Source organism: Parasteatoda tepidariorum, chromosome 1 (genome assembly GCF_043381705.1).
Source record: "Parasteatoda tepidariorum isolate YZ-2023 chromosome 1, CAS_Ptep_4.0, whole genome shotgun sequence".
In the NCBI taxonomy this organism is placed as follows: domain Eukaryota; kingdom Metazoa; phylum Arthropoda; class Arachnida; order Araneae; family Theridiidae; genus Parasteatoda; species Parasteatoda tepidariorum.
In genome coordinates, this window is record NC_092204.1 from 79398379 (window position 1) to 79416695 (window position 18317).

The 18317-nt window shown below is 28.6% G+C and overlaps 1 protein-coding gene across 2 annotated transcripts in view; it reads left to right on the forward strand.

Annotated features, from left to right (window-relative positions):
* Positions 1–18317, forward strand: part of LOC107441897 (synaptogenesis protein syg-2) — a 154657-nt gene that overhangs the window by 94202 nt on the left and 42138 nt on the right. For both annotated transcript variants that reach the window (XM_043044077.2, XM_043044074.2), the window contains exons 4-7: positions 1263–1466; positions 8321–8620; positions 9983–10273; positions 12839–13126. In XM_043044077.2, the coding sequence (XP_042900011.1) occupies positions 1263–1466; positions 8321–8620; positions 9983–10273; positions 12839–13126 (1083 nt within the window). The remainder of the gene's footprint in view (positions 1–1262; positions 1467–8320; positions 8621–9982; positions 10274–12838; positions 13127–18317) is intronic.

Consider the following 18317-nt stretch of genomic DNA (forward strand, 5'->3'; position numbering starts at 1 on the left):
AGTGTCCGCATCTTCTGGATTGGTTCTAAAATTACTAAGCTTCAGAGTTGAACATTGATGATCGTTAAGTCAAAATTGGGGCGGCTATTCAATGACGGATATAAAATGAAACACCATTTAAAAGTGATTCCAAAGGTACGTTGCACATATAACAAATAATCGCAGGCTGTCATGATGAAAGGATTAAAATTCTTATTGCAGATGAAATTGTCTGACGCAAATTTGTGTACATATTAAAGAAAAAAAACTATCAGCATGATGCTTAGTAAAACTGTTTATGAGAATTTTTCTGGGCAGAACTTTAATATTATGAAAATACCATATTTTTAAAAAAATAAGTCACGTGTAAAAAAACAACACTTTTTTAAACATATTCTATGGAAACGCAAGAAAAAGCACGCCGCAACGAGGTATGAAAACTTTTTTTGAAATTAAAACGGGAATATTTTTCTAGTTTTTGCTGGGTAAAGTTAAGTTTGCTGGTGAAAGTACTGTGTTCAGTTAGGCTAAGACGATAAAAATTTATAAAAGTTTTGTTTTTCCATACAGTTGTACGTATTCCTTTATAACGTTGTGTAATCATATCGTTGTGTAATCGTATCGTTTGAGACGCAAAAAAAAAAATAATGAAAAAAAAATTAAGATTACTATTGGAGTAAATAACGGTTTTTAAGACAAAACAAATAAAATGTCCGAGGTTAATATTTTCCCCATAAAAAGAAGTCAAATTTATTAATCTTTGAAAAATTTGAATAAATTACAGAAATTTAGATACATTTTTCTTAACTGTAGTAAATATTTCTCAAAAGTTATAGATATAAATCTTTTCTGAAATATATCATCATATGAAATCGTTTTAAATTTTACGCTATATATTAAGAAAATATAAAACCTAGAAGATGCAATAATACGACATAATACACGAAAACAAACAATTAAGTAAAAGTCTGAATAATAGATGAATTAAACTCTAAGGCAAGACGCATAACAAATATTCTAGTTTCAAACTTAAACTAAGTTTTGCATACCAACATTAATACTGTTCCCTAATAAGTAAATAACTATTGCAACAGCATTTCTGTTTAAGCTCTTGCAATTCAACAAACTTTTCCAAGTTTTGAATGTAAATTTAAATCCCCGGAAACAAATTACGCAACATGTTAACTTCAGTACGCATTTATCATGGCCAGGTTATTTAAATTACATTACTGCATGTTTATGATAATATTTATCAGAGTTATTAATGACGTCCTGTTTTCCAGGTGATCCGTCACCAGAAGTGACTTGGTGGCGCGGAACGACCCTTTTAGATGACAGTTTCAACGTCACTCCCCAGGGGTTCGTTCGAAATGAATTGTTCCTTTTTGAACTTAGAAGATCTGATTTGTTAGCAGAATACACATGTCAAGCAACCAACACTAACTTAACTCGACCAAGAACTTCAGCGGTTCGGATTGACATTAATTGTAAGTATTACCATTTATTTCAAGGTAACTTGACATGTTAGTTTTAAGTTATGGTGTTATGAAATGAAACTAATTATAAATGAATGCTGCTTTTTTGAATGCAGGAAGGATCTAAAATTTATTTTTATTTTTAAAGCAGGAAAAAAAAGTCTGGTAAGCGTACCTTATCGTAATGGCATTTCAATGAAAAAAACAACGTAATTTTAGTTTATAAGATGAAAATAGACGGTAGTTAAATCATTCATTTTTTAATTTTTTTTCTGTTTATATGGTAACGGTTTATGGGAAATTAAATTTTTCAAAATTATAGTTCTTATTACAATACATTTCATAAAAGATACAAAATTGAAGATAAAATAAGTAAATTTAACAGTAAAGTAAATTTTACAGAATAAATGCTTTTTTTTATCATGCTTTTAGGTATCATGATAGAATTACCAAATTTTACCAAATTTTGTGACATATTATAACACCATGCTTACTGTTAATTTTTAAAAATAATTATCAAAGCTCTTGGGTAAAAATTATAGAGCTTTTTGGTGCTCATATAGAGCCGGAAACGCTGTAAAGTTTACTATATCATGGTAGTTTTGACCATATTTTTCCTCAGTGCATTAATTACATTTTTATCAGAATAATTTAAAAGAGAACATTTTAAAAAGTCACCGGATTTCAGTTATTTGAATAAGTAATTGTTTATAAATTAAAAACTGCAGAAAAAGAAAAAAAAATTCTGAATTAAGTCTAGAAATATTTTTCATGAAACTTTAAAAGCAAATGATACGTTATTCTTCTGACAAAATCAGGATTTACACTCTCAGAAATAAAACTCGCATTTTTGATGATTTTGCAATCCTCGAACAGTATTTCATTAAATTTGAGAATCATTTCATCACAAAATTACGTATTTTGTGACGAAACGCGCACTCTCGAATACATGACGAAAATGTTCTCCCTACTCTGACCCTCAACGCAGTGCATTGTGTCAGATTGTTAACTGGAATGATGTAACTAGACTGTCGTAACTGTCTGTGGTCAAGGAGTTGCTGATACCAGGAAGATCAGGGGTTCGAAACTCGCTTCGGGCAAAGGTGTAATTTATCTCTCTAATCTGTCTATGCTTGTTGTGTTATTTTACCTATATGTAGTAAACGATAAAGTGATTTTTAGAAAAGTTAGGTACATTAGACAGTACTACTTTTTTGTCACTTTGACAAAATGTTCGCTTGGAATATAAACTAGGAAACGGTTTCGCCAAAAACGAAGAAAGTTTTGTGATATTTGAGTAATATTTTTACAGTGTATACAGGAAGTTTAAATAATTTGTAAAAGGGGGTTTGAAAGAAAAGATTTTGCTAACTCAACAAATAATCTCAGGTTTGGAAAACATGCACCAAAACGAAAAAGAGTACGAGAAGTTTTGGCTTCTTAGAAAAAAATCTTGAAATCCTGAGTATCAATATATTGAGAAACATAGTGACATATGAAACCAGTAAAAAAAGTTGGGTTGGAGAACTATGACCTGATATTGCGTTTATGCTTAGGATGAAAAGTGTCCCAAAAAACTTAGAAACTGGTTACTAATTTAAAGAAAAATTGAAAACTCACCGCCTAACCTTTTTAATTATTTAAGAAAGAGTATTTTTCTGATCGAAAAAATTCTTAAAATTCAGAACGCTAGCTAGCTTATTTATGTAGATGAAGAAGACAAAGACGATGCTGACGAAGAAGAAATATTGTTATAAAATTTCATTTTAATACTTAATCTATAATATGTTCAATAATTTTAATTACTAATTCGAAAGGCTGTGAGAAATATAAGGATTTGTTATTTCTCAGAATTACTGAAGAAAGCGTTTTTCTTTTTTTTAAATTTTGAATACATTGGCGTTTCAGTGAACTGTTTATTGGAAATTTTGATAACTTGTAAAGTAAACAATAATAAGAAAACTTAGAGAAAATAGTGAGGCTTATCACTTTATTGCCAAAAGCTCTTCATTTAATAGAATAAATTTGATAAGTGCTTCAGAAATTTAGCATCTAGTTAATTTTCAATGTATGTCAGAATTTTTAAACACTCAAGCAACTAATAATTCTTAGACAGAATGTATTTTTAAATTTTAATTTAAATATTTCACTTTTTGTATTACTTGTTTGTCTCTTCAGCATTCTGCAATTTCTCTTACTCACTCAATCACGCCTTCTCTTTTAAAATCACGTTTATCTGAAATTTGAAAATTTTGAGAACTGCTTGATTCTAGAGAGTCTTTTTATAGACAATACATTTCGCTACAGTGTTATCGAGTACCTTCGAAAGATTTAAAATAAACAAAAGTACCTTATTAATCTATACACCAACGGAACGTACTTTTTGCGAAGATATTATTAATACGTTTGCTGCCACTGTCGATCTATTTAGTCACGGTCATCATAGTGGCATTACATCCGAAAAAAATTCTTAGTCAGAATGGTTTTGAATCCTACCAGAAATAAAAATGATTTCTGTAAATGTTACGCAGGAAATCCATAATTACAACAGCATTTTAACCTGTGGTAGCAAATATTTTCTGTGAAAGTAGCTAAGTAAATCTGTAATCGTAACATATCACGTTATTTTATGACAGCACTGTGATCGATGCTACTTGGAAGCACAATTCTTATCGACTGATCATTGTTGGGATTCATGATTTTAGTCTTACTTATTGAAGTGCAAAGAAGTCTTGCATATTGAAGTGCGAAAATGTTTAAAACTGTAAGGGCGACTGAATCAAATGTTTAAAACTATAATGGAAACTAAACCACTAAATAAACTGTGAAAGAAATTTAGGAGAAACTATGCTAGAAAGTAAGGGAAACTGACAATAATAGTTAAGTTTGAATAATAGTCAAGCTCCATTAAATAAAAAAATATATTAAACCTCACTTTTATCTGTATAAATACAATTTCCATCATATATGACTTATACAACTGCAGCTCATGTCTTTTGTCAAACAGATTTCAAATAAATGTTGCATTTCTTCTCATGAGATAATATGAAGAACAAAAATGATATTGAAAATATATTTTTATTTTTTTAAAGCTTTTTTTTTAGTTTCCTTTTTTAAACAACCTATACATACTAAAAAGCAATATCACTCTCAATACGAGAATCTCTTCAAATTCTAAAAGAAATAATTCACGAAATAAAGTTCATGTTCTTTCAAAATGATCGTTAAAAAGCAGGCTCTTATGAGAATAGTTAGTATCTTTTTACTTTTTAAATAATCACAAAAAAATACAACGTTTTTTTTATTTATTTTAATTTCAATATCTAAACCAAAGATCACAGCTTGCTATATCTTTTCAAACATAAAACGAAAGGCAATGCTACTAAAGATGAATTTTTAAAATATGCAACGGAATATTTAAGCCTTAAAAGACTTTCTTTTAACTGTTGTTTTTCTTTCATAGTTAAATATCTTCTTTTTAATTTTATTTTTTTGAAATTTTCGTTTTAAAAATTTTTTTCAGTTAATAAGTTTTTACTGAATATTATTTTTTTTAAATTTAATTTTTTTAAATATCATATGCATAATTAATAAAATTTTTTTGGGAGTTATTTTTATGGAAGTTCATTTTTGCTATGTTAAACCGCAAGTTTACTTTTGCTTTGTATGTTCTTTTGTGTTCAGAATAAATATTATTTACACTATTTTTATTATTTTCGTTGTGTGATGAACTAAATATATTTTACATGTATGCTGTTATACATGTAATTTTACATTATTTTTAACGACTGTAGACGAGTCAATTACTTAAGAAACAATTTTTTGCCAGATTTTATCATGATTTTAAGTATTTGCTTTGTGACCCTATACATCACAGCCTTTTAAAGTTTATTAAGACTATAAGGCTTTATTCTCTACTTTAAGAAAAAAAAGTCTGAGTTTGACCTAAAGACCAACTTTAAACGAGAGGCTGTCGCAGTGTAGCTATTTCTGACTCTTGTTACTGACCAAATTATACATTCTTTTCCGCTTTTATATTAGTTTTGGTTGAATGTGCCGAATCAAAATAAACCATTTTTAATAATAAAAATAATATTTTTTTGTAATTTTCATAATATTTTTATCTAAAAAATAATAATATGCAGTTAGAGAATTAAAAATTCGTATTTAAAAAATATGACAAAAAATAATAATTATTATTATTGTCTGGTAAGTAATAAGGTTCAGTATCAGAATTTAATAAGTTTAAACGCCTTGAAGATGAAATATTATTTGGACGAATAAGAATAAGCATATTTAAGTTTAAAACTACTTCTTGTTATCGTTAATAGTATTTTTTAAAATTCTTAATAACTTACGTTTGCCTGCGCATTTGTTCCTGATAGACGTTTTTACTTCATTTATAAACTATGAGCTTAGAGAACATAATTTTTTTCTCGAGATTCATCTGCTTCTCTCTTTAAAACATTTCCTAACGTTGCTGTTTCGATGACAGGACAACGTAATAACAAACACATTTTTCAATATTGTATGCCAGGGGTGTCAAACTCGCGGCCCGAGATGAACATTTTTGCGGCCCAGCCAATACCTCCGACTCAAAGCAAAAATAAAATAGAAATGTGAATTAGAAAGGAAACTAGCATATAAAATTATAATATACTTATAAAATTATAAATTGTACGCACGAAAATGTAAAATTTTAATTGGCTTGCGGTATTTGACATTCCAGGGATACTGCATCGTATCAAAAATACGCAGAAAAAATTTCAAATCTTGAATTTGAAACAAGGTTTAAAGATTTCAATTCCTTGGAAGAAATTTTTTTTTGTTTTCTTCGATTTTCTCATTAAATATAGACTCAGTACCCAGTAATATGCGAATGGAAGTGATTGAGATTTAGTGCGACTCAAATTTGAAGGCAAATTTCATTGAAGTGGGTGTGCCTGAAATTTACAAATATTTACCGGCAAGGTTTGAAAATACTCGAAAATTGGCATATGAAATTATTTCAATGCTTGGAAGTACTTATCAGTGCGAGCAATTATTTTCTGTTATGAATGGAAATAAATCTCCCATTCGAAACCGTATCAATAACGCTCATGTTGGGTCAATTTTGAAAGTAGTCTCAGCCACTAAAATTTCTCCCGAAATTGGAAAGATGGTAGTAGAGAAGAGATGTCAAGTATCAAACAATAATTTTACTTTATATATGTTTATTATAATGTACTATTCAAAATAAAAATATTTGTTTCTATGAACACTGATTTTTTTTTCTTTTTCTGCGGCCCACCTAAAGTTAAGCATTGTTTATTTGGCCCAAGTTAGCTTTTGAGTTTGACACCCCTGTTGTATGCGAACCACTCAACGTAGAGGGTTGGAAAATATTGCAAAATAACACAAAATATATTCGCAATCTGTAACGAAAAATGGCGTATCAATCAAAGAAGCCATTCTAAAGATATTAGAGGAGGTTTAATCTGTAACAATGGTTTTCAACGATGGCATTTTGTGCTTTTGATATTACGCCTTACAAACCACATCATTAATTTTTACCGACGGCAAAAAAAACATGATCCAAATTTATGCTTTTGTTCTCGAGCTATTAGCGAATATCCAAACAGACAGACTCTCTTTCATATAAAGGCAGATGGGAAGATATATGACTCTAACTATAATTAAATACATTACGTATAAACTATCCAAACCAAAACTAGCTGATCAATGAAACAACTGTTAGAAACAAAGTATTTATTAAAATATGCATCAATATTCAAACATCCCATTCTATAACAATGAAACTAAATACTGATCTAAATATTACGAGCATGATAATATCCTAAGTTTATTGTAAATACCCCTTCCGTAATCTTATCAAGTTTGGTATACTTTCGACAGTCCTTGAAATCCTAGACAAAGATTGTTTACTTTTGCTAAAGAGTGAACGAGAAGCCTCCTGGCTTCAAAAGCTCCTGCAGATCTAGAAATTACAAGGTTCACCTTAAATGAATTTCCTCTTTGAGTTTCACAATGTTTCTGGTTCTAATTTAGCTTTCAAAGTAAATCAAATTGGTAGCTCATTTATTGATTAATTGTTGAAACACTCTAAAAATGAAGGCTTCTCTTCAGCTATTGATTGGATAACTGTAAGGAGATCATAAATTAATTATGGGGTTTTCTTTGAAGGCATTTATACATTAGCTTGGTATCTTAGCTTTGTAGAATTTTAATAAATGAGTTGCTTAAATAAAAATAACTGTTACAGGGAGATGATAGCTAACTTAGATTGAAGTAATAGAGTTAGATAATGGGTTTTATAAAAGTTTCATATTTAAAAAAAAAATTCTATATTATAGTTTTCGCATTGTTCATCACTTTAATATTGCTTAATGATAGAAATGCTATTTCAAATCAATATGAATGCATTTCTGGATATAATATAGCTTTCAAAGTAAATCAAATTTTTGGCTTACTTATTGATTAACTGTTGAAACAGTAAAAATAAGAGCCATTAGCTATTGATTTGATAACTATTAGAAGATCATAAATTATTTATAGGGTTTTCTTTGAAGGCATTCAAACACTTGTTTGGTAGCTTGGTCTCAGAAACTTTGAATAAAGAGATACTAAAATTAAAATAACTCTTATCGAAATATAATAATGTGGGGGCGGAGTTATCGACCATGCCCACCTTCATCTATCAAAAGGTACCTCGTCATTGAATCAAGTGAGCAAGTCTTATATACCAGTGAATTGATGTTTAATTTTCGTAGTGGTAGTTACAACACAATAGCTAACAAAAATTGCAGTAATGTTGCTAGGTAATTGGTTTTATAAAAGTTTTTAAAATGTTTTCGTTTTGTTTGCAGTAAGACCACTGGAAGTAAAAATAGCTGCTCCTCATTATCCTTTGAATGCAGGGAATCGGAAGCAAATTATATGTGAAACAACAGGGTCAAGGCCTCGAGCAGCGTTATCATGGTGGCTTGATGGCAAAAAAATTGGTGCAGGAACCACTGACACAGTTTCAGATGGTGGTAACCTTACTGTTAGTACCCTTCATTTCGTACCGACACCAGACGATAATAACAAAATCCTCTCTTGTCGTGCAGAAAATTCAGCATTGCCAAATTCAGCAATCGAAGATGAATGGGTTGTTAGAGTACATTGTAAGTATCTTTTACGGCATTTTAAGAATAAAAATACATTTAGCAGACACATAAAATTCGAGCACCAATTTAAATACGTTACCAATCATTATATTTAGTAAACTGGAATAATAGTCCAATGTGTAATACTATAAAAATGTATATGTTTTTATGCTTGTATAGTGAAAAAAATAAGTTCATATCTTGTATCTTAAGTATCTTATAATTGAACTATACATTGATCTATGGTTTCAGTTTGATATTAAAGATAATGATTTCTTCAGAAATAATTTTTTTCGTTCCAAAAAAACTTTTTTTCTATTCCTTAATTGTTTTAAAATAATAATCATGCTGTCCAATATTTGAGGTTGCAAATTGAAACAGTAAAGGTTAATTACTTGCGTAATATTTTCTGCCTCATGTTACTCTATATATAGCCAATATAGATATAGTTATGTGGCATAGTAGAGTGCTAGAATCATTAAGATAGACACATAAGAATGTAACATAATGTATGGGAAACTAAAAATAAACAGGGGGGAGGGGATATTGAATTCATAATGAGTATAAAAACAGTAGCAGATCGTTGCAATCATATTTTAGAAGAAGGAAATGAAATCATTATAAAAGATAAAATCAGAAAAGATAAAAACGAAACGGAACCGTAGACCATTAACATTTATCAAGGAACTTTTGAAACGTTTTTTTTCTTTTTAGTAAAATTAACCGATAACGATTGAGTTGTAGACTAGATCCCTGATTTGTTTAGAAACTAAAAATGAAAGCATCGTTTAAACGATGAAATTCTCTTTATTCACAACTGGAGAAGTATTTTGTAGGATCTCTCTGGTTCTAAATTCCAAGAATGAACTACCCGAATCTCAATGCACAATGAATTTAATGAAAAAAAAATCAACTAAACAAAGAATATCGTTTTCGAATTATTAAGCAGTACGGTTGCCATATCAACGCATGCAATGACTACGCGTGGGCAATGTTTGTTCCTGGACAACAATCCTCCTTAAATTTAAAAAAAAAATTAATTTAATATTAAAATAAATGTAATTATGTCAAATTTAAGTCATACACTAATAGAAATTTCCATAATTTGTCATTTTAAGCTAATAATAAATAATTTGAAAGATGGAACGATACTTTTTAACCTTATAATCGATAAATAAATAGATACATTATCATATGTGCTAATATATTTCATTATCTCAATAAACTATTTTGAATAATTCATTGTATTAACTTAACTATATATATTATTGTATATGTATACATACATACATACATATATATATACTCGTNTATATATATATACAATATTTATATCTTCCTGGACTATATCTAACTCCTAACTCTTGCTTCCTTTTAAAGATGCACCAATAATTAACTTGGCATTTGGAGCTTCGATCAGCTTATCGAACATTAAGGAAGGGAGTGATGTTTATCTGGAATGCAATATTCGAGCGAATCCCTGGGTGAATGATGTGACGTGGCAATTCGAAGATCATTATGTTCAAAGTAACAAGTCCGCTGGTGTCATCATAAGCAACCAGACATTAGTCCTGCAGAGTGTTAGAAGAGAGCATAGAGGCAGATATCGATGTCTAGCCGGAAACTCTGAAGGACAGAGCGTCAGCGATTATTTGCACCTACTGGTGCAATGTAAGTTTGATAGACGTTGGTATTTTTTTTATTGCTTATTGTAAATATATCTTGTTTCAGCTAAGTTTAGTTTTACTATTGTTTAGTAGCTTGTAATTAAATAGATAATATAATTAAACTGTTGTAAATATTTGAATTTAAAAAAAAAACTTGACTTGAAATATTTGGATTTCGCTATATAACCCACTTTGTTTGTATAATAAGCTGCAACATCATATATAAGCCTCACTATAAGATTTTTCAGAACTTTTTTTGAAAGAAACAATACGATTTGAATATATGCGATTCAATGTTTCTACGTAGCGTGGTGTGTACTAGAAAATTATCAAGTAAATTAAGGATCTTGGAACACAATTAAGAAACCGTTTGATATAAATTTCCCACCTTTAGAGAAAGTTTTGCTTTTTACAATATTACAGTATTTAATACCGAAATTAAGAATATCATAAACTAAATTTATTTTAAGAAAATCTTTGCTATAACAGTAATTAATTTTAAAATCTGTCTCTTCATTAAGTTTGTTCACTTATCATATGGTGAAAAGTTTATTGACATTTAATTTTGTTTCTCTACTGTTTTATTTGTATTAACTAAGATAACTTTAACTATAGAGTAGTATATGATAATTTCAAAATTAATTATTATTAAAGTGTAATAGATATTTTAATTAAAAAAATTAATTCGAAATATTTGAATTTCTCATCCTGTGATAAACCTTTTTTTAAATGGTTAGGTAGAGTCTTTTCCTTAAAAAACAATACAATTTGTATGTAAGCGATTCGATTCTTCTATGTAGTGTGATGTTAACTAAGAGAAATAAAGTGTAACATATAAAATATAGATCAGGGAACAATAAGAAACAGTTTGATATAAAATTTTCTATTTTGGAGAAAGATTGACTTTATACAATATTACGGTATTTAATATTGAAATTCAGTAGATCATATGCTAAATTTATTTTAAGAAGAGATCTATTACAATTATTATTTTTAATATATCTCTCTTCATAAAGTTCCACTCAGCATATGCCGAAAAGTTGATTAACATTTAATTTTGTTTCCTTCGTGTTTGTACAAACTAAGTTTTCTTTGTCTATAGAATATTTGATGATAATTTAATAGAATATTTATTTAAAATAAAATAAGTGTAAAATGTTAGTATTTCGCTATATAGTAATAGGTCCAGAAAAGCACTTTTCTTTAAAAAAAAAGGAAAAAAATATATTGTATGTATATGATTTGATTTTTCTGAGTAGTGTGGGGAAGCTAAAATAAAGAGAAGCATGCGAAATACAGATCAGGGAACATAGAAACATTTTGATATAAAGACATTTTTTAAGACATGTATAACGTTATAACATTTTGATTGTTTAATACAATATTGGAGTATTTAATATTGAAATTGAGTAAATCATATACAGAATTTATTTTAGATAAAGAAGTTATTAAGGTATCCAACTAGTTTCTACAACTTTTTTTTCTTCTACATATTAATATGAAATTTTAAAGAAAATTAGTTTATTTGTTTTTATATGTGTAGAAACTTATAAAACTAGTAAAAAAATATTATTATTATTTTAAATGGTCATTTTTAGGTAAAAATAACATACATTTTAAATTATACGCTAAACACTGTAAAACTTTTATTTCACTAAAAACAAAAACTCTTTTGAGGATTTTGTTTGGAGGACTATCAAATATGTTTTGAACTACCATCTTAAAATCAAGTGCCTATACTATTGAGTTAGTTATTAAAGTAATAAAAAAATCAAATTTTTAAAAATTTCCCCTTTAAAATTTGCAACAAAAAAAAAACATTCATAAAAATGAAATTACACTTTTTTTTTCTTAGTCTGTAGTTCAAAACATGTGTGTATCATAAATACGCATGAAAAATTGTAGACAGCTATTTTAAAAACAACAGGAGATATCATTTTTAAGGTTGTGTAGAATGCGAAAAAATCTGATTTTGATATAAAAGCTTTTAGACTTAAGATTATTAGTCTATCCACTGCTATTACCTTGCACAAAAACTAGTATAGGTTTGTAAATATTAGGAGTACAGAAAAAAATATTTTTAGAAAGCTAAGAGTAAATGAAATCTAAATTTAAAATAAACTCAATTTCAAAATTTTCCCCCCCAAAATCAGGTTTTTGAACTAGTTATATACCTTAAATTTAAAATCTCTGTCTCCATAAAGTTCATTTCCTTAACATTTGGTAAACAACACTAAAAATGTAAAAAATTTAGATTAAGAATTCATATTTTATTCTTACTAAAATACTTTGCTCAAAGCAAAAAAAATTTTTTTTAAATAAAATAAATATTTGAAACATAATATTAGTTTTTAAAGTTTTAGTGTCCATCATCATCAAATGGATGTTCTCTCTCATGATGATGGACACTAAAACTTTAAGACCACCATTGTAGTGACCATTGATCATCAATTAGATCTTCCCTCTGGTGGATTGCTTAGGGACATTCCACCCCCCTGCAATTGAATGAGTATATTATATTCTTAAAATGAGCTCTCATTTTATAAACACTTTACATCTGCCATTTCAGATGCTCCTGTTTGCAAACTGTCCGATCCCAAAGTGTATGGCGTAGCTCGGACGGAAGTAGTGAACGTGACTTGCGAGGTGGAAGCAGATCCACCAGACGTGAACTTCCGATGGGCACTCAACAACACCCTTGAAGTTGTCAATCTCCAGAAGTGGTGGAGTGAAGGTTCAAGGAGTGTGCTTAGTTATACACCCAAAACCCTGGCAGGATATGGTCTCCTTCTGTGTTGGGGAAGTAATGGTATTGGTGGACAGAGAGAACCCTGTGTTGCAAAAATTATACCAGCCGGTAAAGTGTTTTTATTTTTTATTAAATTTCTAAATACTGTATTGGCAAGATAGTAAATTCGTTTTTTTTCTTCTTTCTCTTCTTTTTTTTGTGGAAATTAGAAATCAAATTTCACTATACAAAAAAATGAACTTAGATAAGTCAAATATACTTTCACTTCCGTTTGATAGCCTTTTGTCACTTTCCTGGTATCTTCCCTATAAAAATAGACGTTCTTTTCTGGAATTTTCCCGTATATTTATCGGCTTTTGGTTGACAAAACGGTTTTTCTCCGTTTTTCACCCTAATCAGAAACAGAGTAAAAGAGTGCCGTACAGTTTTGCGTTTTGTAACATAACTTTACCTTTTCTCCAATAATTTTACTATTATTTTCTATACTTACTCATACTTTTCAGCAATTACTTTATGGTTTTAAGCATTGTATTAAAGTGTGATCTGACTTTATTGCCAAATTGATAAAATATTGAAGCGAAATTCTAACTATCACTATTCCTTCATAACAAAGCAATTGAGCTGCATTGGCTCAGGGGATTTCACAATGAAATGATCCAAATTCGAATCCCAGCGATGATTGGCCGATGCTAGTTCTGTTGACGCAAAATATTCACATCTAGTGCGAGTACAGATTTACTTTGAAACGTTCAAAGAGATAACATCTATTTTCTCTAGAGCTTATCGTTAATAATATTATTAAAACTATACATAATTTGCGTTAATTTAATAGGTTTTCAATCATACTCAGATGAAATAATTTTTACTAATAGGTGCTGTTATCATAGAGTTGAAATAGTAGCATTCAGCATGCAGTATTTCAACTCTATGGCTGTTATCTGAGTATTCCGTAAAATATGTACTTCATAACTGACTGCACTAATTATTATGAGTGCTAAAACAACTATGAGTTTCCTAACTGTTTCATCATTAGGTTTTACTTTGTCTTCTATTACATTATTCGGTCAATTTCTTAGCTTAGCGATTATTTTGGCAGAGTTGGGTGCATAAATATAATTTCTAATAAAGTGAAATCAAATTCCATTACTTCAGCAGATTAATAGCTCGTAGTTTCGCTCAAAAACCCTTACATAACCAGATTTTGCTTTGATTTATTTCCAATAAGTCGAATTTTTTTCGAATTAAATATGAGAAAAAAATTCTCAATTTAAAAATCCTTCTAAATTTCTTAACAAATCTCAGCCTACTTCACAGGAACAAACCATTTGAAGAAGAAAACATATCTAAAATTTTCTTTATTATTATTATTCTGAGAACTACTCAAAAAGTTCCTATTTACTAATCAAAGAGCAGTAAATAGAAAGATGGATAAATTGTAATTTGTGTTTATTGTTACAGTGGAAAATTCTGAAGATAAGAAAGCAAAAGGATTTCCTTTCATTATTTCCTACACTGTTGCAATAACTTTGAGTGTCTGTTTCTATTCTTCTTCCTTATCTGCTATCTTCATTTATTATTCTCCTACAGGTGGTACCATGGGGCTACCATGATTGTTCACAATTTTTATTTCTGGGGTTTAAGTTGAAATGTTTGATGTATATTCGAACTCATTTGTTTAGGGTGTCAGGTAATTCCTGGATATTATAAGATTATTATATTAGCTTTTGACCACGTGAGCAGTCCTATCATACTAGTATGTTATGCTGAGGAATTCTGTTTTTTACTTTAGTTACACAGTTGTTTGGTTTGCAAATCTTTTTGATAAAAATTATAGAGTTTCAATATAAATTTAACATACATTTAAAATTTTATTCAAGCTTCACAACATGGAAGAAAGAGAATTCTAAAACATTTAAGCGCCCGGGGGAAATTAAGACTAAACGAGGAAGTAAAAAAAGGCAATAAAAAGAAGGAAGAAAAAAAAATCGCTTCCGAATTTGAAATTCTTTTGAACCCATTTCTACAATTAAAAGGAAATAGATAAAATAAGAAAATCTGTTGAAAGTTAGCACCATGCATATGATAGAAAACGTTTGAAACAATCGAGTTTGCACAAGTTGTAGAATTTGTCGTGTTTGAGTAGATAAAACAAATGTGAGATAAAAATGTTCAGGGTGGTCTCGTAAGAGAAAAACTGAACGATTATGAATTGAGAATCGAATATTTTCAAGTAAGTATCGAATGGCTTGGGAAATTAAAAATGTAAAAGGGAAATATGCAAAGAGTGATGGCTGGTGAAAGTGCTAGTGTAGTCGAAGTTGATTGCTAAGATTAATTTCGCTATATGCTCCTTTCTTTCCTAACAGCAATAATCTTATCTAATGTAACACAGATCAAACTGATTTTAGTTTTCAAAATTAGTTCGAAAGAATAACTACAGGTATGAAGCAACATGACCAGCACAGAGAAGTTAAAGCTACTAATCATTGGAAAATCGGCAGGACCGAGATGTTTTAATGGAGATAATATTTTGCCCTCAAATTATAAATATAACAGAAAGGCTTGGATGACGAGTAAAATTTTTGAAGAATGGCTATTATAACTTGACTATAAATTGCAACGTAAAAAAAGGAAATATTTCATTATTTAGTGTCAATTTCCCAATCCATTTTAAAATGATTTAAAATTTGCAATGAATTCAAAACATGAGCCGGAGGACTAAGACTCAAAAATATTTAAGCAAGGGAGGTAAATTTCGAGATCAAAATTCTCGAAACGATTTTGATTGTTCAGAAATCTCTGGAATAGATTAAAAAAAAAGTACAATTGTAAATTGTTTCTATAACGCTGAATTCATCTCCACTGGAAGTAATGAAGTTGTTTCTAAAGAATTACACCTTTACCTAAAAAAAATATTGAATAAGTAAACAGTAATTTTAAATAAGTTTCATATAAGAATTAGAATTAAATTATTAATAAGTATATCAAATTTAATTAATTATTTCAAACATATTTTACTTAGAGATTTTAAACTTCACTGTAAAGTCAATTTAAATTAGTTTAAATCAATTTTATCACACAAAAAATTACTTAGTGTTACGTTAAATGAAAATAATTAGTCAAAGAATTTTTTAGTGTTACGCAAACGGAAATTAATTAGTAGTGCAATTTATTAGCAGTGAATTTTATAAGTGAGTATTTCTTTCTTTGCGGTTTTGTAACTGAAGTACATAATATTTGAAATTTTATTTCGAAAATAGTAGTTAGCTTTTATTTTATATATCTTTAATTCTTCTTAATTTCATAAGGAAGAATGAAAATAATTTAATTAAGTGGAATATTTAGTTAATTAGAATATTTATGTCAACTATTATGTAAGAAATAGTAATTTTTTTTCTATTTGTAAACTATTTATTTGGAATTTCATTTTTGAATTTAACTTCAATTTGTTTATTTTTAAAATGAAAAAGTATCAGTTTTAAGAAACTTTACACTCAGGTTAAAACAAATTTAAAAATTATTTTCCAATTGGTGATAACGCAATTTATACTTTTCCGGAATTAATTCATATTTTAAATATGTTTCAATATTAATATAAATCCTATTTTTCGTATCCCTTTGGCCAACAGAAGGTTTTTAGGACTTCTCTCCAGATAGAGATCTCACTTTCTTTCCCGAAAAACAAAAAGTCTTGTCTATGAAACTCTCATTAGTCTAGTTCAAATGTATTTTTCAGAAACCTGGCCTCTAACTGAAAACAGAAAACGCAAAATAGCAGTTTTTGTGAGAAATATTTTCTGGAGCATTCTCGACAGTGTCAAAGAGAATAGCTTTATGTGAAAGCCGAAAATAAAATTTGATTTTTAAAACCAGATAAAGAAGTTTTAAAGAACCTGATATCATAGATAACATTATAATTTAAAGAATGAAGAGGGCTGCTTGAATCGACAGAATAATTGAAAAACATCCAGAAAGAATATTTTTGCGTCAAAGTACTTGAGTAGTCTAGAAAAGGGAAGGCCAAGATAAAAATGGCTCGATTCTGTTAAATCAGATTTTAGAGTTATCAAATTTTTGATACATTTATAGAATCAGATTTTTGGGATTGAAAAAAAAAAGAAGTTTTCCTGGGGAAATTTTTAGCAGAAAGCATTGGCCCGATCTGGGCCGATGTGCTAAAGTTGATGATGATTATTAATTCCGATAAAGTATCATTTTCATCAAACATATAATTTTAATTGCCCCTTTTTTGCTATTCGGAAAAATTTTCATTGATTTTAAAATTTAAAAATAAATCTCTGGATTCAAAATATTTTATAGACTCTACTGTTTCTTCACATATTCAAATAACATTTTCGAATGACTCTAATAGTCACTTAAATAGACGTTTTATTAAGCTATGTCATAAAAAGTACTTCGGTTGTACTAATGAATCACACAGTACTCAAACTTCGGAAGTACAATGGAAGTATATTGCACTGGTATTCCAATAGTATTTCCATTTTACTCTTGCATTAACTGGGGAAAGTACTTCCATTTAAGTGCTTGATTACACAGTAACTGTTAGTTCAAGCATTCGTACTATGTATAATCTAAGAATTAAGTCAAGATGATTTCAAATGAATAAAATTATTGAGGTTTATTTTTATGGTAATTTTTATGTTATGATTTTTTTAAATAACTAAGATGCTATTCCTCATGATCATTCTACTCGCAAATTCACATGGTAGCCCCGAATTCATTTTTGGTTTCTTTTTAAAGTAAAATCAATAATTCAATTGTAAAAACAACATTATTTATCTAATTAGAAGAATCCATTACACTCAAATAAAAAGTTCAATTTTCATTCCTTTTCCTAAATATAAAACTTTAATTAAATTAAAGAACAAAATTAAAAAAACACACACCCAATTTTAAAAACTCAATTAACCTTAATTTGTATTATTTTTTTTCAACTTTAGCTGCAGCAGTTGCACCAAAACTAAGACATTGATTCATTGCTTTTCATAGCTCAATTAATGGAACCTTGCCAAAAGAATCCATTCAATTCGTTTTTCCCATTCTAGAGAAACTAAAACTTTCATTTGAGGACTTAATTCAGTTTCTTTCTAACATTTAAAACCTTTTTCTGGAGAAGACTTGATTAAGTCACCAAAGAAAGAATGAAGTTACACAATTTTTACGAATTTATTAAAGGACAAATGTAATTTATATTCCTTCTTTTATTATTGATATGTAAATTTAACTAAAGGTAACAAGACTGGTGAAATAAAATCCAACTACAGAATTGATAAAATAT